This window comes from Amblyraja radiata, chromosome 43, assembly GCF_010909765.2.
Source record: "Amblyraja radiata isolate CabotCenter1 chromosome 43, sAmbRad1.1.pri, whole genome shotgun sequence".
Lineage (NCBI taxonomy): Eukaryota > Metazoa > Chordata > Chondrichthyes > Rajiformes > Rajidae > Amblyraja > Amblyraja radiata.
In genome coordinates this window covers 13395117-13418390 of record NC_045998.1, presented here as the reverse complement: position 1 = coordinate 13418390, position 23274 = coordinate 13395117, and the positions used below count along the sequence as shown (strand labels likewise).

The 23274-nt window shown below is 48.8% G+C and overlaps 1 protein-coding gene and 1 long non-coding RNA gene across 2 annotated transcripts in view; one reads left to right on the top strand and one right to left on the bottom strand.

Moving 5' to 3' along the window:
* The first annotated feature begins 472 nt into the window (after positions 1–472).
* The window catches only part of LOC116968077 (insulin receptor substrate 1-B-like), a 118819-nt gene continuing 96017 nt past the window's right edge, over positions 473–23274 (top strand). The window contains exon 1 of the mRNA XM_033014701.1: positions 473–1445. Within this exon, the coding sequence (XP_032870592.1) occupies positions 989–1445 (457 nt within the window). The 5' untranslated portion in view covers positions 473–988. The remainder of the gene's footprint in view (positions 1446–23274) is intronic.
* Positions 5963–6311, bottom strand: LOC116968078. The gene is made up of 3 exons (XR_004410405.1): positions 6235–6311; positions 6073–6090; positions 5963–5982 (listed from the first exon to the last, which is right to left on the bottom strand). It is a non-coding gene; the product is annotated as an uncharacterized LOC116968078 (long non-coding RNA).

Sequence of the window (23274 nt, the reverse complement as noted above, 5' to 3'; positions counted from 1 at the left end):
GTAAAGCGCCTTGAGTATTAGAAAGGCGCTATATAAATCCCATCCATTATTATTATTATTATTATTATTATTATTATTATTATTATTATAATTATTATTATTATTATTATTATTATTATTATTATTATTATTATTATTATTATTATCCCTTTAAAAAAAAAAAAGATCAAAGTGTGCAGGATGCTGGTTTAAACCGAAGAGGTTTGAAATAAAATCAATGTCCGAAGAATATTCACCACCCATCCAATCCATTCCCCTCCCTGGTTGCTGCCTGACCCGCAGAGTTCCTCCAGCACTTTTGCAACCTAACACCTGCAGTTCCTTGTGCCTCCGTCAGCATTCTGCACCTTTTTCACCGTGCATTCTTCCAGATTGGACAGTGGGCATGTTTTTGCACTCTGTATGCTAAGTTTAAGGGATGCGGCACGCCCCCCCCCCCCTCTACCCGTCAAAGAGGCTGCCTGCAAACTTCATGCAGTTTGGGAGTGAGTACTTGCTGAGTGGAGGTGCCGCGGCGACGGGCGCTAGGACCCAGGGACGCACACACACACACACTCTCTCTCTATATGTGTGTGTGTCTGTGCCTCCTGGCTCCACATTTAGCAATGCAAATCTGCTCAGCAGTTTAAAAACAAAATCCACATGCACCCGAAATATAGTGTGTGTGTATAAATTTGCAAAGGGAGACAGGACTGGTCAGAGGCGCTTCGCAATAACACAGCAGCCAGCAGCGACCAGCAGCAGGGGAGGTTGGGCGGCGAGCTCGCCGGGCGAGGGGATTTAATCTTTGCAACAAAAAAAAAAAAATTTGCAAAGTTTTATTTGCAGGACAGCGGAGAGGGTGCAAAGAAAATATTTGTCGGGGGGACGAAAAAAAAACCGAAAAGGACCGGTGGGGCGAAGAATGTGAGAAAAGGGTCAGCAGCCGAAGATTTTAATATTTTTTTTCAGTTTTTTATTTTTGCATTGTTTTCATTCCACCCGGCCGATGGCGAACCCGGCGGAGGACTGGCTGGAGGACGACGTGAGGAAGTGCGGCAGCCTCCGCAAGTGCAAGAGCTTGCACCGCAGGTTCTTCGTGCTGCGGGCGGCGAGCGAGCGCGGGGCGGCCAGGCTGGAGTACTACGAGAGCGAGAAGAAGTTCCGCGCGCGCGGCCCGGGAGGAGGAGGAGGAGGAGGAGGAGGAGGAGGGGCGGGGGGGAGCGGCGCAGGCGCAGGAGGGGCAGGCGCGGCCACGAGCCCGGCCCCCAAGCGCGCGCTCCCGCTCAACGGCTGCCTGAACGTCAACAAGCGCGCGGACTCGCGCTGTAAATACCTGCTCGCGCTCTACACCCGGGACACGTGCCTGGCGGTGGCAGCCGACAGCCCACAGGAGCAAGACAGCTGGTACCGGGCTATCCTGCAGCTCATCACCCCCGGTACAGGCCCTACAGCCTCCAGCACCGGTAATACAAGTACAGGTACACGCTCACACCTTCCCCCCCACTCTCACACCCACCCACCCTCCCTCACACCGACCCCCCCACTCTCACCTTCCCTCACAGCCCACAGGAGCAGGACAGCTGGTACCGGGCTATACTGCAGCTCATCACCCCCGGTACAGGCCCTACAGCCTCCAGCACCGGTAATACAGGTACAGGTACACGCCCTCACCTTCCCCCCCACTCTCACCTTCCCTCACAGCCCACAGGAGCAGGACAGCTGGTACCGGGCTATACTACAGCTCATCACCCCCGGTACAGGCCCCACCGGCTCTACAACCGGTAATGCAAGTACAGGTACACGCTCACACCGACCCCCTCACTCTCACACCGACCCCCTCACTCTCACCTTCCCTCACAGCCCACAGGAGCAAGACAGCTGGTACCGGGCTATCCTGCAGCTCATCACCCCCGGTACAGGCTCTACAACCGGTAATGCAAGTACAGGTACACCCTCACATCTTCCCCCCCACTCTCACCTTCCCTCACAGCCCACAGGAGCAAGACAGCTGGTACCGGGCCATCCTGCAGCTCATCACCCCCGGTACAGGCCCCACCGGCTCTACAGGCCCCAGCACCGGTAATGCAAGTACAGGTACACGCTCACACCTTCCCCCCCACTCTCACCTTCCCTCACAGCCCACAGGAGCAGGACAGCTGGTACCGGGCTATCCTGCAGCTCATCACCCCCGGTACAGGCCCCACCGGCTCTACAGGCCCCAGCACCGGTAATACAAGTACAGGTACACCCCCTCACCTTCCCACCCACTCTCACCTTCCCTCACAGCCCACAGGAGCAGGACAGCTGGTACCGGGCTATCCTGCAGCTCATCACCCCCGGTACAGGCCCTACAGGCCCCAGCACCGGTAATGCAGGTACAGGTACACGCTCACATCATCCCCCCTCACTCTCACACCGACCCCCTCACTCTCACCTTCCCTCACAGCCCACAGGAGCAGGACAGCTGGTACCGGGCTATACTGCAGCTCATCACCCCCGGTACAGGCCCTACAGCCTCCAGCACCGGTAATGCAGGTACAGGTACACCCCCACACCTTCCCCCCCACTCTCACACCGACCCCCCCACTCTCACCTTCACTCACAGCCCACAGGAGCAAGACAGCTGGTACCGGGCTATCCTGCAGCTCATCACCCCCGGTACAGGCCCTACAGCCTCCAGCACCGGTAATGCAGGTACAGGTACACGCTCACACCTTCCCCCCCACTCTCACCTCCCCTCATAGCCCACAGGAGCAAGACAGCTGGTACCGGGCTATCCTGCAGCTCATCACCCCCGGTACAGGCCCTACAGCCTCCAGCACCGGTAATACAAGTACAGGTACACCCCCTCACCTTCCCTCACAGCCCACAGGAGCAAGACAGCTGGTACCGGGCTATACTGCAGCTCATCACCCCCGGTACAGGCCCTACCGGCTCTACAGGCCCCAGCACCGGTAATGCAGGTACAGGTACACGCTCACATCTTCCCCCCCACTCTCACCTTCCACTCACAGCCCACAGGAGCAGGACAGCTGGTACCGGGCTATACTGCAGCTCATCACCCCCGGTACAGGCCCTACCGGCTCCAGCACCGGTAATACAAGTACAGGTACACCCCCTCACCTTCCCCCCCACTCTCACCTTCACTCACAGCCCACAGGAGCAAGACAGCTGGTACTGGGCTATACTGCAGCTCATCACCCCCGGTACAGGCCCCACCGGCCCCAGCACCGGTAATACAAGTACAGGTACACGCTCACACCGACCCCCTCACCCTCACCTTCCCTCACAGCCCACAGGAGCAAGACAGCTGGTACCGGGCTATACTGCAGCTCATCACCCCCGGTACAGGCCCTACAGCCTCCAGCACCGGTAATGCAGGTACAGGTACACGCTCACATCATCCCCCCCCTCACAATCTCCACTCACAGCCCACAGGAGCAGGACAGCTGGTACCGGGCTATCCTGCAGCTCATCACCCCCGGTACAGGCCCCACCGGCTCTACAACCGGTAATACAAGTACAGGTACACCCCCTCACCTTCCCCCCCATCATCCCCCCTCACAATCTCCACTCACAGCCCACAGGAGCAAGACAGCTGGTACCGGGCTATACTACAGCTCATCACCCCCGGTACAGGCCCCACCGGCTCTACAGGCCCCAGCACCGGTAATACAAGTACAGGTACACCCCCTCACCTTCCCCCCTCACCCTCACCTTCCCTCACAGCCCACAGGAGCAGGACAGCTGGTACCGGGCTATCCTGCAGCTCATCACCCCCGGTACAGGCCCTACAACCTCCAGCACCGGTAATGCAAGTACAGGTACACCCCCTCACCTTCCCTCACTCTCACCTTCACTCACAGCCCACAGGAGCAAGACAGCTGGTACCGGGCTATCCTGCAGCTCATCACCCCCGGTACAGGCCCCAGCACCGGTAATACAAGTACAGGTACACCCCCTCACCTTCCCCCTCACTCTCACCTTCACTCACAGCCCACAGGAGCAAGACAGCTGGTACCGGGCTATACTGCAGCTCATCACCCCCGGTACAGGCCCCACCGGCTCTACAACCGGTAATACAAGTACAGGTACACTCTCACACTGACCCACCCACTCTCACCTTCCCTCACAGCCCACAGGAGCAAGACAGCTGGTACCGGGCCATCCTGCAGCTCATCACCCCCGGTACAGGCCCCACCGGCCCCAGCGGCTCCAGCACCGGTAATACAAGTACAGGTACACCCCCTCACCTTCACACCGACCCCCTCACATCTCACCTTCCCTCACAGCCCACAGGAGCAGGACAGCTGGTACCGGGCTATACTACAGCTCATCACCCCCGGTACAGGCCCCACCGGCCCCAGCACCGGTAATACAAGTACAGGTACACCCCCTCACCTTCCCCCCCACTCTCACCTTCCCTCACAGCCCACAGGAGCAAGACAGCTGGTACCGGGCTATACTACAGCTCATCACCCCCGGTACAGGCCCCACCGGCTCTACAACCAGTAATACAAGTACAGGTACACGCTCACATCTTCCCCCTCACTCTCTCACCGACCCCCCCACTCTCACCTTCCCTCACAGCCCACAGGAGCAAGACAGCTGGTACCGGGCTATCCTGCAGCTCATCACCCCCGGTACAGGCCCTACAACCTCCAGCACCGGTAATACAAGTACAGGTACACCCCCTCACCGACCCCCTCACTCTCACCTTCCCTCACAGCCCACAGGAGCAGGACAGCTGGTACCGGGCTATACTACAGCTCATCACCCCCGGTACAGGCCCCACCGGCTCTACAACCGGTAATACAAGTACAGGTACACCCCCTCACCTTCCCCCCCACTCTCACCTTCCCTCACAGCCCACAGGAGCAGGACAGCTGGTACCGGGCTATCCTGCAGCTCATCACCCCCGGTACAGGCCCTACAGCCTCCAGCACCGGTAATACAAGTACAGGTACACCCTCACACCGACCCCCTCACTCTCACCTTCCCTCACAGCCCACAGGAGCAGGACAGCTGGTACCGGGCTATCCTGCAGCTCATCACCCCCGGTACAGGCCCCACCGGCTCTACAACTGGTAATACAAGTACAGGTACACGCTCACATCTTCCCCCTCACTCTCACCTTCCACTCACAGCCCACAGGAGCAGGACAGCTGGTACCGGGCTATACTACAGCTCATCACCCCCGGTACAGGCTCTACAGGCTCCAGCACCGGTAATACAAGTATGGATACACCCCCTCACCTTCCCTCACATCTTCCCCCTCACAATCTCCACTCACAGCCCACAGGAGCAGGACAGCTGGTACCGGGCTATCCTGCAGCTCATCACCCCCGGTACAGGCCCCAGAGGCTCCAGCACCGGTAATACAAGTACAGGTACACTCTCACACCGACCCCCTCACTCTCACCTTCCCTCACAGCCCACAGGAGCAGGACAGCTGGTACCGGGCCATCCTGCAGCTCATCACCCCCGGCACAGGCTCTACCACCGGCTCCATCACCGGTAATACAAGCACTCTCACCTTCTCTCACATCTTTCCCCCTCACAATCTCCCCCTCACAGCCCACAGGAGCAGGACAGCTGGTACCGGGCTATACGGCAGCTCATCACCCCCGGCACAGGCTCTACCGGCTCCATCACCGGCAATACAAGTACGGATCCACCCACCCACTCTCACCTTCCCTCACATCTTTCCCCCTCACATCTTTACTTCAAGCAGGTCAGCTGGTACCCGCACACATCCCTGCAACTCCTCACCCCCGTCAGCACCACAAGTACGGATACTCTCACTCACTCGCTCTCACCTTCACCCACAATCTTCCTTCCCTCATTCCTCTCACCCCTCATCACCACAACAAGTATGGCTCCACTCACACTCCAACCCCCTCACTCTCACCTTCCCTCACATCTTTCCCCCTCACAATTTTCCCTCACTCCCCCCATCACCACAACAAGTACCTTCACCTTCCCCTCACATCTTTCCCCCTCAAAATTTTCCCTCACTCCTCCCATCACCACAACACAAGTACGGATACTCTCACTCAGTCTCACTCACTCTCACTCCGACCCCCTCACTCTCACCTTCCCTCACATCTTTCCCCCTCACAACCCACAGGAGCAGGACAGCTGGTACCGGGCTATACTACAGCTCATCAACCCCGGCACCGGCTCTACAAGTACGGATCCACTCTCACTCCGACCCCCTCACTCTCACCTTCCCTCACATCTTTCCCTCACTCCCCTCACATCTTTCCCTCACTCCCCTCACATCTTCGAGCAGGACAGCTGGTGCCCGCGCCCATCCCTGCAACTCCTCACCCCCCATCAGCACCACAAGTACGGATACTCTCACTCACTCACTCGCCTACTCACTCCGACCCCCTCACTCCCACCTTCCCTCACATCTTCCCCCTCACATCTTTACTTCGAGCAGGACAGCTGTTACCCGCGCCCATCCTGCAGCTCCTCATCCCCAGCAACACAACAAGTACGACTCCACTCCTACTCCTCTCACAATCTTCCCTCACTCATCCCCATCACCACAACAAGTGCGGCTCAACTCACTCCGTCTCTTGCTCTCACATTCCCCTCATATCTTCCCCCTCACACCTTCCCTCACCCCCCCCCCCCCCCCCCCCCCCCAGCACCATAAATACGGCTCCACTCACTCACTCTCACTCCTCTCACAATCTTCCTTCACCCCCATCACCACAAGTTCCTTCCACTCACATCTTCGCACCTTCCCTCACTCCTCTCACATCTTTGAGCAGGACAGCTGGTACTCGCGCCATCCCTGCAGCTCCTCACCCCCATCACCACCACAAGTACAGATCCACTCACTCCGATTCTCTCACAATCTTCCTTCCCTCACTCCCATCACCACAACAGGTATAGCTCCACTCACTCAGTCACTCACTCCGTCTCTCACTCTCGCCTTCCCTCACATCTTTCCCCTCATTCCTTCCCTCACTCCTCTCACATCTTTGAGCATGACAGCTGGTACCATGCCATCCCTGCAGCTCCTCACCCCCAGCACCACCACAAGTACGGCTCCACTCCTACTCCTCTCACAATCTTCCCTCACTCAACCCCATCACCACAAGTGCGGCTCAACTCACTCAGTCACTCTCACAATCTTCCTTCCCTCACTCCCATCAGCACCATAAGTATGGCTCCTCTCACTCTGTCACTCGCTCTGACCTTCCCCCACAATCTTCCTCCCCTCACTCCTCTCACATCTTCCCTCTCACCTACCCTCACCCCTCACCACAACAAGTATGGCTCCACTCACTCTCACTCTCACCTTCTCTCTGAACTTCCTTCCCTCACCCCATCACCACAACATGTTCCTTCCACTCACTCCGTCTCTCTCACATCTTCACACCTTCACTCCACTCTCACCTTCCCTCACATCTTTCCCCTCACACCTTCCCTCACATCTTCGAGCAGGACAGCTGGTACCCGCGCCATCCCTGCAACTCCTCACCCCTGCCGGCATCACAGCGGCCACAAGTACAGCTCCAGTCACTCCGACTCGCCTTCCCTCACTCCCAAGTATGGCTCCACGCCTCCTTCTCTCACAATCTTCCCTCACCCCCCAGCACCATAAGTACGGCTCCACTTAGTCACTCTCACTGCTACTTCACCCACAATCTTCCCTTACCCCTCGACACCACAACAAGTACGGCTCCTCACACTCTCTCTCACTCTCGCCTTCTCTCTAAACTTCCGTCACAATCTTTCTTCCGTCACTCCCATCGCCACAACAAGTACGACTCCACTCACTCAGTCACTCTCACTCCTCCTCTCACAATCTTCCCTCACTCCCATCACCACAACAAGTATAGCTCTACTCCTCTCACTCTCACCTTCCCCTCACATCTTCGAGCAGAACAACTGGTTCTGCACCATCCTGCAGCTCCTCACCCCCGGCAACACAACAAGTATGGCAAATCAAATTCCTCGTATGTTGCAAAACATACTTGGCTAATAAAGTATGATTATGATTATGAAGTACGGCTCCACTCACTCCTCCTTCTCTCACAATCTTCCTTCCCTCACTCCCATCACATCCAGCTCATCTCACATCTTCCCTCTCACCTTCCCTCACCCCGACAGCACAACAAGTATGGCTCCACTCACTCCGTCTCTCACTCACATTCCCCCACATTCACCTTCTCTCTAATCTTCCCTCACTCCTCTCACATCTTCGAGCAGGACAGCCGGTACCCATGCCATCCCTGCAGCTCCTCACTCCCAACAAGTACGGCTCCACTCACTCCTCAACTCGCATCTTCCTTGCTTCCCTCACACCTTACCTTCACCCCCTCACTTCTTCACCCCTCTCACATATTCACTGCTCTCACACCTTCTCTCACATCTCATGCCTTTGCACATTCACTCTTTCCTTCACACCTTCCCTCACAACTTTACACCTTTCCACCCTCACACCACTCTTCCTCACATCTTCCCATAGACCCTCACCCGTCCACTCTCCCCTCACCCTTCACTCCTCCCACCCTATCCCTCACCTCATCCCACACCTTCATTCCTTCACACCTTGCCTCACTCCTCACACCTTCATTCACTCCTTCCCACACCTTCTCTCACACCACTCGTGTTCCCTCTTTCCCTCCTTTGCTTCTTCCCTAGCACCTTTCCTCCCTCACACTTTCTCCCACTTCCACTCCTTTCCTCTCTCCCTCACACTTTCACTCTTCCTCACACCTCCTTCCCCACACATTTTCTCCCTTCCTCGCATCTCCCCTCCCGTTCTTGCATAGTCTCTGCCTCCATCAGCCCTTCCCTCCTCCCCCTCGCACATCCACTCGCTCACTCACACATCCCAAACTCCCTCGCACCATCTCCCCCACTCTTTCTCCTTCATAATCTCCATCCCTCGCAATTTCCCACCCCTACCCTCCTTCACACCTTCCCTTCCTCCCTGATAATCTCTGTCCCTCTTTTTTTCCTTCCCTCAAACTTTCCTTGCCTTCCATCCGACAATCTCCACCTCCCCCTCCCTGCACTTGCTCGCTCCCCTTCCCTACACACCTTCCCTTATGTGCCTTCTCTCTCCCCTCCCTCACACATGCCCTCCTTTACACACTACCTTGTGCCTTTCTCAGTACCCGCCCTGCTTCCGTATGTCTTCTTCAAGTGATCTCTTTATTCCTTTTCCTCTCTCCCCTCGTTGGTCATTGAAATCTTGTTTTTATGTACAATCTCTTCTCTGATGTTCACAAGTTTGCTTCTGTGTTTCTTTCCTGTGTTTTCATATCTTCCACATTTGCTAAACCTCTCCACGTCTTTGCGTTATTTTCTCCTATGTTGTGAAATGCTTTGTTAGTTTTTATATTATTTTACCTGCTTTCTCTTGGCTTGTTTTATCTTCCTCTTTTGTCTGTACTATTTTTGCATTTGTAAGGTAATCATACTTTAGAAGGAAGGGGTGTTTGGCTTTCTCACAACTTTAACAGACCAGGTTCGATCCTGATATCCGCTGCTGTCTGAATGGAGTTTGCACGTTTTCCCTATGATCAAACGTATATCCTCTGGTTTCCTACCACATGCCAAAGATACACATTGTTGATTAATTGGCCACTGTAATCTGCCTCTCGTTTGTAAGTGGGTGGTAGTGTGGAGGGACCTGGTGGTATAGATTCATAGTCTTATAGAGTGGAAACAGGCCCTTCGTCCCAACTTGTCCACACCGGCCAACATGTCCCCTCCACCTGCCTATGTTTTGCCCATATCCATCTAAACCTATCCTATCCATGTACCTGTCTAAATGTTTCTTGAACATTGCGATAGAACTATATTCTATACACCCAACACCCTTTGTGTGAAAACGGTCAGAGAATAAAATGAAAATGTCGGGGAAATAAAATAGGGGGAGTGTAATTTACTGCTTTATGGTCGGTGCACACTGTGTGGGACTTATTTCTGTGCCTATTGATTCTGTGGCTTCATTGATTTTGTTTTTGAATGTACTTAACATTTGTCATAGAGTTGTACAGGATGGAAGCAATCTAATCTGCTCCCTATGTCCATACCGACTAGTGGACACCCATCCCTGTTAATCCCATTGAACAGCACTTGCTCGTAGACCTCTATGCCTGAGAGATTCACATGCTCATCTAGTCACTTCTTAAATGCTGTCAGTGACTCTGCTTTCACCACTGTCTCCAGCAGTATATTGCAGCTACTCGCCATTCCCTGGGTGATAAAAGTACCTCTGCCATCTAACTTGGCACGAAACAAGCTAGAAGCTCATTTATTCTCTTCCAAAATAAATTTACTTTAAGAAATGCTGGTTTTTAAAAAAAAAAAACACACGTTTTCGATCTGAAACTGTCCCACCTTTTCCTGTTAGCCTGGGGCATTGAAACCATCAAACTTATTTTTTCTAAAATAGACACAAAATGCTGGAGTAACTCAGCGGGCTGAGAGAAGGAAGGGGTGACGTTTCGGGTTGAGACCCTTCTTCAGACTGAGAGTCAGGGGAGCGGGAAACTAGAGATATGGAAGGGTACAAAGAGAATGTAAGGTGTGAAAAGGACAGCAATGATCAAAGGAAATGTAGAATGGCTCATTGTTGGCTGAGGGGAAGGCTTACATACAGTGAAACTAGCCGGAGAACTAAGGTGGGGGAGGGAGAGAGAGAGGGAAAGCAAGGGTTACTTGAAGTTAGAGAAATTAATATTCATACCGCTGGGTTGAATCTGAGTATCCAACCATTAAATTGAACCAAAAAAGACACAAAGTGGTGGATTAACTCAACGTGTGAGGCAGCATCTTTGGAAAACATGGATAAGTGACGTTTAGGTGGGGACCCTTCCCCAGACTTCAACCCGAAATGTCATCTATCCATGTTCTCCAGGGATGCTGCCTGACTCGCTGGGTTGAAATCTGCAGTCTCTTGTGTAGCTAAATTGTTATAGTGTGGTGATAATGGTTTCAATGTAAGCACAGAAACAGACTCATCTAAACTGTTGCAACAACAATGTTGCACCCGTTACACTCACACTGAAACAAGCAATGCTCTTACTGGCGCACTTGCATTAATTACAGTTGTCTCCTTATATTTGTAACAAATTAGATGAGTCTAATAGATAAGATCCTACTGAGTAACTCAGCAGGACAGGCAGCATCTGGATAGAAAGACTGGGCAATGTTTCGGGTCGAGACCCTTCTTCATAGTTTAATAATTCGATACACTGGGGGATATTGTGTTAGACAGGCTTAATTTCTAAGCTTCCTCTCATGTTTAGTTCTGGGAGCAGAATTAGGCCATTCGGCCCATCGTCTACACCATTCAATCATGGCTGATCTATCTTTCCCCCTCAGCCCCATTCTCCTGCCTTCTCCCCATAACCCCTGACACCTATACCAATCAAGAATCTCAATCTCCGCCTTAAAAATACCCATTGATTTGGCCTCGACAGCTGTCTGTGGCAATGAATTCCACAGATTCACCACCCTTTGGCTAAAGAAATTCCTTCTCATCTCCTTTCTAAAGGTATGTCCTTTTGTTCTGAGGCTGTGGCCTCTGGTACTAGACTCTCCACTCCTCTCCACTCCACTCGGCTAACAATGGCCTGTTTCCTTTATCATCGTTACTTTTTTGCATATCTTTCATTCATTTGTTCTACATCTCCCTACATCACCGTCTATATCTCCCGTTTCCCTTTCCACTGATTCTCAGTCTAAAGAAGGGTTTCGACCCGAAATGTCAGTTATTTTCCTTTTCTCCGGAGATGCTGCCTGACCCGCCGAGTTACTCCAGCTTTTTGTGTCTATCTTTATCCAGAGGTTGGTGGGAATGTGGGACTCACTGCCAAATGATTGCTGCAAATGGCATGGCTGCCTTCGGGGGAAGCGAAGTTAATGAGACATGAATAAAAGGATGTGCTGGGGCTGAGATGAAGTACAGTGATTGAATTCAATTGACTATTTTTACGCTGTAATAGCTATTTATGTATTTGCGTACTCTATGATGCCCTTTTCCAAATTCAATTCTTTTTTTTCCAATTGCTTCCATGTAACAAACTTGTTTTCTGATTTTATGGCTGTTTTTTTTTTTAAGTCGGTGAATGTTGTCACAAATTGATTGATCGATTGACCCCTGGGCTTGCGTAGTTTAATATCGATCCTGTCTCCCTGCAAAGTACAAGCTTGTTATTGACGAGTACCTGGTTTCTTATGGGTGTTAGTGTATCCATGCCAACTCATCTGCATTCTGTCTGCAAATTGTAAAGGCAGCCTGCGTACTAAATGCTTAGCGTCTGTGGTGGGAGGAATTGGCATGCAGTTGTGATGCTCTGGAAGAGATGTGAGGGGCTGTATAGAGGGACCTTCACTCTTTATCTAACCTGTGTTGTCTGTGTCATTGGAGTATGTGATGGGACATAGCTTCACCGTGTCTAACCTGTGCTGTCCCTGCCTTGGGAATGTGCAATGTGACATTGTAGTGGGAGTTTCACTCTGTGTCTAACCTATACTGTCCCTGCCCTCGAAACGTGCGTTGGGACAGTGCAGTGGGAGATTTACTCTGTATCTGACTCATTCTGTTACTGCCCTGGGAGTGTGTGACTAGACAGTGTAGTCGGAGCTTTACTCTGTGTCTAACCCATATTGTCCCTGCCCTGGACAATGTAGTGCCAGGACAATGTAGTGAGCACGTTACTCTGTGTCTGCCCCATACTGTTTCTGCCTGGAACAATGCAGAGGATTTTACTCCATGTCTAACCTGTGTTCTAACTGCATTTGCAGTGTGTGATGAGCCTATGCAAGTTCATAAGATGATAGGAGCAGAATCAAGTCTACTCCGCCATTCAATCATGGCTGATCTATCTTTCCCTCTTAACCCCATTCTCATGCCTTCTCCCCATAACCCCTGACACCCGTACTAATCAAGAATGTGTCAATCTCTGCCTTAAAAATATCAATTGACTTGGCCTCCTTAGCCATCTGTGGCAATGAATTCCACAGATTCACCACGCTCTGACTAAAGAAATTCCTCCTCATCTCCTTCCTAAAGGAACATCCGTTTATTCTGAGCTAACCCGTGCATCTAACCCATGCTTAACTTGGTCTGGGAGTGTTTGATATCTACAGAGGCAACAACCTCATTTGATATCTACAGAGGTAACAATGATTGACCAATGTACACGGTGTTTCCTGTGGTGCACAGCAGCACATTCAAACAGTGGTGGGAATAAACAGGAGGGAAAATACTATCTTCCAAAAGGTGCTAACAGAAGCACCAGAGGTTTGGTGCAGTAACATAGGGGATCCTGGTGTAAGAAGCATTGTGGAAGTATTAATTTTAGCAAAAACATGATTAGATGGTAGTAAATGTTCCTGTAAATAGTATATAAGCACAAGAGAGTGAAATTATCCTTAAAAAAATTAAGAAAACGGCTCTATTCATTTTCATAAGTTCTAGGTGCAGAATTAGGCTATTCGGCCCACAAGCCTACTCCGCCATTCAATCATGGCTGATCTATCTTTCCCTGTCAACCCCATTCTCCTGCCTTCTCCCCATAACCCCTAACACCTGTACTAATCAAGAATCTGTCAATCACTGCCTTAAAAATATCTATTGACATTCTCCACAGCCGTCAGTGGCAATGAGTTCTACAAATTCACCACCCTCTGTAAAAGCATGGCCTAATCCTGATATCCCCCACTGGTTGAGACTGTTCTACTAATTTTCAAATTAGGTGTTTTTCTTATGAGTCTCTTGTTAGTTTTTATTTGCTTCATGCCGGATAGAATCTCTGTCCTTGTCCAAAGTGCACTTTGTGAATTGTCAGTTCCCAAGGTCTACCAAAGATCGGCACAAAATGCTTGAGTAACTCAGCGGACATGCAGCATCTCTGGATAGAAGAGATGTCATCTCTGGTGACCAATTTGGGTCGAGACCTTTCATCAGACCGACCTGAAACGTCACCCATTCCTTCTATCAAGAGATGCTGCCTATCCCGCGGAGTTACTCCAGCATTTTGTGTCTACGGTGTAAGCCATATCTGCATTTCCTTTCTACCCAAGGTCTACCACTCTAGAAAGGAAAGAGGATGGGAATAGGAAGAGAGGAAGATTTATTTTCTATAACGCATTTTATAATCGCAATATGTCGCAAAGCAAAGTGTACCATTGATGTAATATCGGCAAATTGCCACCACTTTGTGCACACTAACTCGCAGAGAGCAGTGAATTGAAAGACCAGATGGGGTCAAGGATTGAGAGTGTTTAATTGTCATATGTACCAGGTGCCAAACAATGAAATTCTTACTTGCTGCAACTTTGCAAACAAATTAAACAGAACAACACAATAAATTAACGTACAACAAATTATATGATATGCTGGATTACCCAGACCATGATAGTGCAAACCAAGGTACACAGTTCATCCTTGGTAGTACAAAGTCCACATATTAGAACGTTGCTGAGGTGGAATTGTGGTTAGGGTTGTTCATGGTGGTTCAGGAGCCTGGTGGCATATTAGAAGCTGGAAGTCATGGTTCTCAGATTTTCCTGATGGTAGCAACGAGACAAGAGCTGGTGCAGGATGGTGTGGGTCATTGATGATATTAGTTTAGTTTATTGTCATATGTATCGAGGTACAATAAAAAGCTTTTGTTGCGTGCCAACCAGTCAGCGGAAAGACAATACATGATTACAAGCGAGCCATTCGCAGTGTACAGTAAAGTCTGACCAAAAATAGTTTGAGGGTCACCAATGAGGTAGATAATACTTCAGGACTGTTCTCTAGTTGTGGTAGGATGCCTTACAACAGCTGGGAAGAAACTGTTACTGAATCTGGATGTGTGCGTTTCCACACTTCTATACCTTTTGTCCGATGGGAGAGGGGAGAAGAAGAAGTGGCCAGGGTGTGACTGGTTCTTGATTATGCTGCTGGCCTTGTCGAGGCAGCATGAGGTATAAATGAAGTCAATGGAAGGGAGGTTGATTTGTGTGACGGTCTGGGCTGTGTTCACAATTCTCTGCAATTTCTTGCTGTCTTGGATGGAGCTGTTCCCAAACCAAGCTGTGATGCATCCCGATAAAATGCTTTCTACGGCGCATCTGTAGAAGTTGGTGAGAGTTGTTGGGGAGATGCCGAACTTCCTAAGCCTTCTAAGGAAGCAGAGGTGTCGGTGTGCTTTCTTGGTCATTGCTTCAATATGGGTGGTCCAGGAGAAGTCATTGATGATATTTACGCCTAGGAATTTGAAGTTCTGATGCAGTACTTCATGGAGATCCTTTCAATGGTGGGGAGGTCCAAACCCGTAATGGATCGGGCGATGTTGTTTGACTGACGTTCGAAGTATAAATCTTGAACAAGAACCGCCAGTAGACTGAAATAGTATTTGTGGGATCCTTTGTGCTTGGCTGAATTCACCTGAATCTCGCTTCTCTATTTCCGCCGACCACCCACCAAACATGCACAATACAGAAGTAGGAAATGGCCATAAAACAGAAGATTATTGGACGGGTAGTGAGATTTTGTCTGGAGGCTGTCGCCAGCTGGCTGGCTCCAGTTCAGCAAGTGACAAGGGAGCGACAAAGGACTGGGATTTGAAAGCTGCAGTATAGTCTGCGGAGCTGCAAGAGGCAAAACTAGTTGCTGCATCCCATTACTGACATGAGGGTGTAATCACCGCATAATATGTGCACATAGCTATTTTATCGACTAATTAGTAACTACTTGTGGTAAATGGTGGGTGACAGACAATCTCAATAGTTTAGACTGTGGATGTGCTGGTGTGACTTTTTAAAAAAATTTATTTTTTTAATCCTTAGAAATCTGTGTGTACATTTTAGCAGAATTTGTTAAATTGAAGAAACCCAGAGAAAAAATGCCCTTAAAAGAAATATTGCTTTCCTCCAGCACAAAAATTCTTGATCATCAGCTATTTTGGTAAGGTACACAAAAGTGCTGGAGAAACTCAGCGGGTGCAGCAGCATCTATGGAGCGAAGGAAATGGGCAACATTTCGGGCCAAAACCCTTCTTCAGACTGGAGAAGGGTTTCGGCCCGAAACGTTGCCTATTTCCTTCGCTTCATAGATGCTGCTGCACCCGCTGAGTTTCTCCAGCATTTTTGTGTACCTTCGATTTTCCAGCATCTGCAGTTCCTTCTTGAGGTAATCCTGGGTTTAAGATTTGCTAGTGGTATATTAGGACTGAGTTGGAATGTGAATTTAAATTTGACAATAGCTTATTGAACGTAGCTTTAGGTTGAGAGCTTGGGAAACTGTTCTTAGTTAATGGTTTGTTGAACAAAGTGGCTTCTGTCGAATAATAGCAGCTTTTTAATCATCTTCTCAGAACTTTGAAATGTTGATTATTAAGGTTGTGCGAGAAAAGTGACTTTTCAGTTTATATTTGATGCCTTTTATGCCGCTGTATCTTAGAGGGTCTTTTAGGATCAAGGAAGACTTGCTTCCTCTTTGGCTTTGTGGGTTCGGAGGTGGCTGATGAAGCCAATGTGGGAACTGTAGGATGTGCCTGATGGGATGTGGCGAGTTCTTGATTAGTAAGAATGTTAAAGGTTACGGGGAGAAGGCAGGAGATTGGTGTTGAGAGGAAAAAAATAGACCAGCCATGATCGAATGGTGGTGCAGGCTCTTGGAGCTGAATGGCCTAATTCTGCTCCTATGTCTTATAGTCTTATGGTGAGCAGTTTTTCTTTGATCTGTAATGCAAGGTTTCTGTGTATATCTGAGCATGGACCTTAGGTTCTCAATGCAACATCGAATGCTGCATGGTATTACTCACTAGCATAGAGTCATACAGCGTGGAAACAGGCCCTTCAGCCCAACTTGCTCACTCTGACCAACATGTCCCATCTACACTAGTCCCACCTGCCTGCATTTGGCCCAAACCCCTCTAAACCTGTCCCATCTATATACCTGTCTAAATGTTTCTTAAATGTTGCGATAGTCCCTGCCTCAGCTACCTCCTCCAGCAGCTCGTTCCATACACCTACCACTATTTGTGTGGGAAAAGTTACCCCTCAGGTTCCTTTTAAATCTTTACCCCCCTCACCTTAAACCTATTTGTTCTGGTTCTCAATTCCCCTACTCTGGGTAAAAGATTCTGTGTCTACCCAATCTATTCCTCTCATGACATTGTCTTGAGTCAGAGATTTCCTGGAGTAAGTACAGATGTTATGTATCTTCAGGGAGGCTTTGAGTACGTCGTCTCCTTTATCCTCCTGGGTGTTATATGTTAGAAAGCATTTCTTCACACAGAAGAAAGTATCATAGAATTCGTACAGTATGGAATGTTCATCAATTGATCCTAGAGCAATCCACTCGGTTCCATTATCCAACTCTGCCCTTGTCACCCTTGTATCCCTGCTGTTACCACAACTTCCCTGGACAAAAATGGGCCATCATTGGCTCCGCCCTTCCTGTATTCATCTGTTGCCGGCCGGCCCTGATCTGTTCTGGCCTTTTCATGCCTCCAGTTTATTTCCACCCCCACCCCAGTCTGAAGAAAGGTTCTGACCTGAAACGTCACCTACTCCGTTTCTACCAAGATGCTACCTGACCTGGTGTTGCTCCAGCATTTTATATCTATCTTCTGTCACCTTGCAGTTTATCTTTTCCCTCAAATTAGGATAGATCTGGAACAATCTCCTTAAAATCCTTGGAGGCCAGAGGTCATTTGTAAATTTCAAACCTGAGATTCCTAAAAGGGTCTCGACCCGAAACATCATCCATTATTTCTCTCCAGAGGGGCAGTGGTGTGTCGCAGCAATACAGCGACTGTCTTACAACACCAGAGACCTGGGTTCGATCCTAACTATGGGTTCTTGTGTGTACGGTGTTTGCACGTTCTCCCCGTGACCTGAGTGGGTTTTCTATGAGATCTTTGGTTTCCTCCCACTCTCCAAAGACGTACAGGTTTGTAGATTAATTGGCTTGGTATAATTGTAAATTGTCCCTAGTATGTGTATGATAGTGTTAATGTGCGGGGGTTGCTGGTTGGTGTGGACTCGATGGGCTGAAAAGCCTGTTTCCGCCCGGTATCTCTAAAACTAAAAGATGCTGCCTGTCCTGCTGAGTTACTCCAGCAATCTTCAGTGTAAACCGGCATCTGCAGTTCCTTCCGACACATTCCTAAATTTATGTTAGGCAGGAGTGTTAAGATTTACAGAGCTAAGGTGGCTACAGAATGGATGTACTTCAGCCTTGCAGGTCAGACTGGAAGAGACAAATGTCTTTTTCTTGGTTTCTATGTTTCCTTTGCTGCTCATTGTGAACAAAGTCTCTGTGTGTACGTGTATGTCGGTGCATTTATTTAATTTATGTACTCCTACACATCAGTTAATGTTGAAACAAGGTTAAAATATCTAAGCCTTCTTTTACTTACTGTTTTCTCTTGCTGTTTTGACTCCCACTGCATCTTATACCTCAAAACTGTAAGCTGCAAGAGTGGAACGTTGAATTAAAAAAGTATAAATAGGATTCTTTAGTTTAGATCTAGAGTGTAGAAACTGGCTCTTTAGTCCACCGAGTCTGCGCTGACACTATCCTACACACTAGGGATAATTTACAATTTTACTAAAACCAACTAGCCTACAACCTGTGGTACACAAAAATGCTGGAAAAACTCAGCGGGTGCAGCAGCATCTATGGAGCGAAGGAAATAGGTGACGTTTCGGGCCGAAACCCTTCTTCAGTCCATTTTTGTGTATCTTCGATTTTCCAGCATCTGCAGTTCCTTCTTGAACACTTAGCCTACAACCTGTACGTCTTTGGAGTGTGGGAGGAAACCAGAGCACCCGTAGAAAACCCACGTGATAACGGGGAGAACATACAAACTCCGTACAGACAGCACCCGTAGTCAGGATCAAGGCAGCAACTCCACCGCCGTGCCACCCAATTTTCATCAGTAGGTTCACGAGGAAATTAAGAACATTTCTACAAAAGCCCTAAGGAGCTTTCTTCGCTCCCCTCGCACCACCTCTCCCATCATCCCATCCCCCCACAGTCCGTCAGGAGAAGGGTCTCGACCTTAACCGTCACCTATCCATGTTCTCCAAGGATGCTGCCTGACCGACTGAGTTACAACAACACTTTGTCCTTTTGTTGCATCTGCTTTTTTTGTTTCTAAATGAATGAGATTGACAAGATAGACTTAATTACTAATAAATCTCAAAGTCAAAACAAGAAACTGCAGATGCTGGTTTCCAAAAAAAGACACTAAGTGCTGAAGTAATTCAGCGGGTCAGGCAGCATCTTTAGAGGACATTTTGAAGCTGAAGAAAAGTCCAGACCCGAAACTTTGCCTTCCTTTGTTCTCCAGAGATGCCGCCTGACTCGCTGAGTTTTACTTCAGCACTTTGTCTATTTCTACTAATAAATCAGGTTTATATTAGTTCAAGTCTGAAGAAGGTCTCGACCCTGAAACGTCACCCATTCCTTCTCTCCAAAGATGCTGCCTGTCCCACTGAGTTACCCCAGTGTTTTGTGTCTATCTTTAGTTTAGTTTAAAGATCCAGTGCTAAACCGGCCATCAGCCCACCCGTCCGTGCCGTCCAGCAGTCCCCATACAGTAGCACTATCCTACACACTAGGGACAATTTACAATCTTTACTGAAGCCAATCAACCTACAAACCCGTGCATCTTCAGAGTGTGGGAGGAAAACGGAGCACACCGGGAAAATCCACACAGTCACGAGGCGAACATACAAACTCTGTACAGACAGCCCCCATAGTATGGAATGAACTCTGGTCTCTTGTGCTGTAAGGCAGCAATTCTACCGCTGCACCACCATGCCGCCCCTCACATTGGGAATTAATGTACTGCCCTCTATATTAAGAGGACAATTAAAATTCAGAAATCTCTGCTCTAGGTTGAGGCAAATATCTGAGATGTGTCTAAGGAGAAGGTGGATAAGCTTGAGGCTGAAATTAATAGCTGATTTGCTGAGATGGAAGATTGTTCACTTGGGGCATCAATACCAGCTCACATCTGTTGGATAAATTATCTGTTGCTGTGGTGTAAGTTTACCATCATGAAGTCAACTGATAGTATTGTACTCTCCAGGATATTTTAAAGTCGAGATTTAACTTCTGTCTATATGCAGCTGAATTACACAGACGTTTAAGTGATTGTATAAAATGTGTTTCGGTTCCCCTAGGCAAGGAAAGAGGGAGGGAGGGGTGGGAAATGAGAATGTAAAATCAGATAATCTTTTCATGTTGATTACCCCACTGGCCAAGTGGGTTGAACTGCGATGATCTCTACAATTTAAATAGTTGCAATATACACAATAGGACACAAAATGCTGGAGTAACTCAGCAGGTTAGGCAGCACCTCTGCAGAACTTGGATAGGTGACGTTTTGTGTTGAGACCCTTCTTCAGATCCCGAATGTCACCTATCCATGTTCTCCAGAGATGCTGCCTAACTTCCTGAGTGACTCCAGCACTTTGTGTCCTTTTGTTTATTAATCAGCATCTGCAGTTTTTGTTTCTACATAGTAGCACTGTACCCCAAATGCACCTTCAGTTCCAGAAAGGAGAATGTATTGTAGACTTAAGAGATGCAGCTCAGAAGCAGGCACTTTGGCCTACCGAGTCCATGCTGACCAGCGATTACCTTATACACTAACACTATCCTACACACTAGGGACATTTTATAATTTTACTGAAGCCAATTAACCTACAAACATGTACGTCTTTGGCGTGTGGGAGGAAACTGGAGCACCCGGAGAAAACCCACACTGTCACGGGGAGAGTGTACAAACGGAGACCTGGGTTCGATCCTGAACTCGGGTGCTGTCTGTGCGTGGAGGTCGTACGCCCTCCCTGTGACCGCGTGGGTTTCCTCCCGTTGCTCTGCTATTCCCCACATCCCAATGATGTACAGGTTTGTAGGTTAATTGGCCGTCTGTATATTGCCCCGAGAATGTGAAAGTGGATTAATCTAGAACTAATTTGAATGGGTGATCGTTGGTCAGTATGGACAGTGGGCCGAAGGGCCTGTTTCCAACTCTCAATGGGCGGCACGGTGGTGCAGCGGTAGCGTTGCAGCCTTGCAGCGCCAAAGATCCAGATTCGATCCTAACTACAGGTGCTTGTCTATGAGGAGTTTGTATGTTCTCCCCCATGACCTGTGTGGGTTTTCTCAGAGATCTTCGGTTTCCTCCCATACTCCAAAGATGTACAGATTTGTAGGTTAATTGGCTTGGTATATTAAAAAAATATTGTCCCTGGTGTGTGTAGGATAGTGTTAATGCACGGGGATAGCTGGTTGGTGTGGACTCGGTGGGCCGAAGGGCCTGTTTCATAGAAACATAGAAAATAGGTGCAGGAGTAGGCCATTCGGCCCTTCGAGCCTGCACCGCCATTCAATATGATCATGGCTGATCATCCAACTCGGTATCCTGTACCTGCCTTCTCTCCATACCCCCGATACCTTTAGCCACAAGGGCCACATCTAACTCCCTCTTAAATATAGCTGGAACAGGGCATAGTTTCTACGCTCTATCTCTAAACTAAACTAAAGGATTTATTTTTTCAACTGCATCACATTAATATTTGTAATGGACTCCCTTTAATGAAAGGTTGTCCGAATCAAATACAACAGGAACTTTTAAGCAAAGATTAGGTAAATATTGGAAGGAATATTAGGATGGAGGAGGGTTTTTACATGGAATGGGTCTGAGGGTGAGAGGAAATAGGCTGACTGAGCATGACAGGCCAGATGGTTTGTTTCTGTACTTTGCGATTAGATGATTCAAACAACGCACAAAAACAGGGTCCACAAACAAATTTGCTGAGTGACTCAGTGAACGGAACAGGATAGATATCGTGACTTGCAGATCGCAGAGTAAATCTCTTCTATCACACGCCAGACAAATAAATGACTGTGTTATTCATTCAAAATGGAATTGGATAACAATCTGGGGGATGGGGGAGGAAATTGGGTTTAAAAAAAGGACTGGGTTAAGAATGACTTTTTAAAAAGTTAGATGGATGGTTGGATGGACTGAATTACCACTTACTCCGCATAGCTCAACCTTCTGTACAGAGCAGCTTTTCCAGCTCAAACTTTCCAGAAGACAGTGAGCCAAAAGTGCTGGAGGAACTCAGCGGGTCAGGCAGCATCTGCGGAGATACCATTGTTTGGGTCGGAACCCCCTGTTAGACATTGGAGTGGGGGGGGGGGGGGGGGGATAGCTGGAAAAGAGTTATAGGGGGAGGTAGGAAAGAGTGTGAGGTTGCTAATCAACCTAGAATGCCAAAACTGAGGTTACATATTTTGTTTCTAACGGTAAAAATACTGAGTTGGGTAATAGATTTGAGCTGATTAACCTGTGCAAGAGACTCGTAAGAGCAAAAGGTTTAAAGCAGACGCGCGTGGTAATTTTTTTACACAGAGTGATGGGTGCCTGGAACGTGCTTCTGGGGGTGGTGGAGGCAGATAAGATAATGGCGCTTAAGAGGCTTTTGGACAGGCACATGGATGGGAATGGATTTGGATCACATTGCAGGCAGGAGAGGTGTTTAAGAAGCATCCCAGAGATGCTGTCTGACCCACTGAGTTACTCCAGCACTTTGTGTCTATCTGGCCTTTCTCGGCATGGACATTTTGGGCTGAAGGGCCTGTTCCAGTGCTGTACATGTCGTATAAGAAAAGAGTGAAAAGCAGAGTTAAATACAGAATAGAGCTTTCTCTAACAAACTGTCCCAGGGCAGGCTCAGCACCGATGAGATAAGTCAAGTTTATTCGTCACATACACATACGAGATGTGCGGTGAAATGAAAAGTGGCAATGCTTGCAGATTGTGCAAAAAAAAAACTACAAAACAGATTGGAACTGAATCAGTAATTACATATTTGTAGGAGAGAAGAAAAAAGGAGAAACAGCAATTTAAAAAGACACCACACAACAGTAACTTGGTACAGTAGTTTAGTCCCTGATGAGATAGGAGTTTACAGTTCTAATGGCCTCTGGGAAGAAACCCCTTCTGGGAAGAAACTTCTGGGAAGAAAATAGTGCTGCTTCTATATTTCTTACAGAGCTAGTCAGGATCCTTTGATAATGCACCCTGCTGTGGCTGTTAGTCCCATATCTTGGAGGAAGAGAAGGGTGGAACACAAGAGGGTATTAGAGACGAGTGTCTGAGAATTAATCAAACAATGATATTCAGTATTCTGAATTTTGTTACGATACATTATGAATAGCTACTTCCACTACACAGTCTCGGTAAAAAGCATTGTGCGGCACGGTAGAGTTGCAGCTTGCAA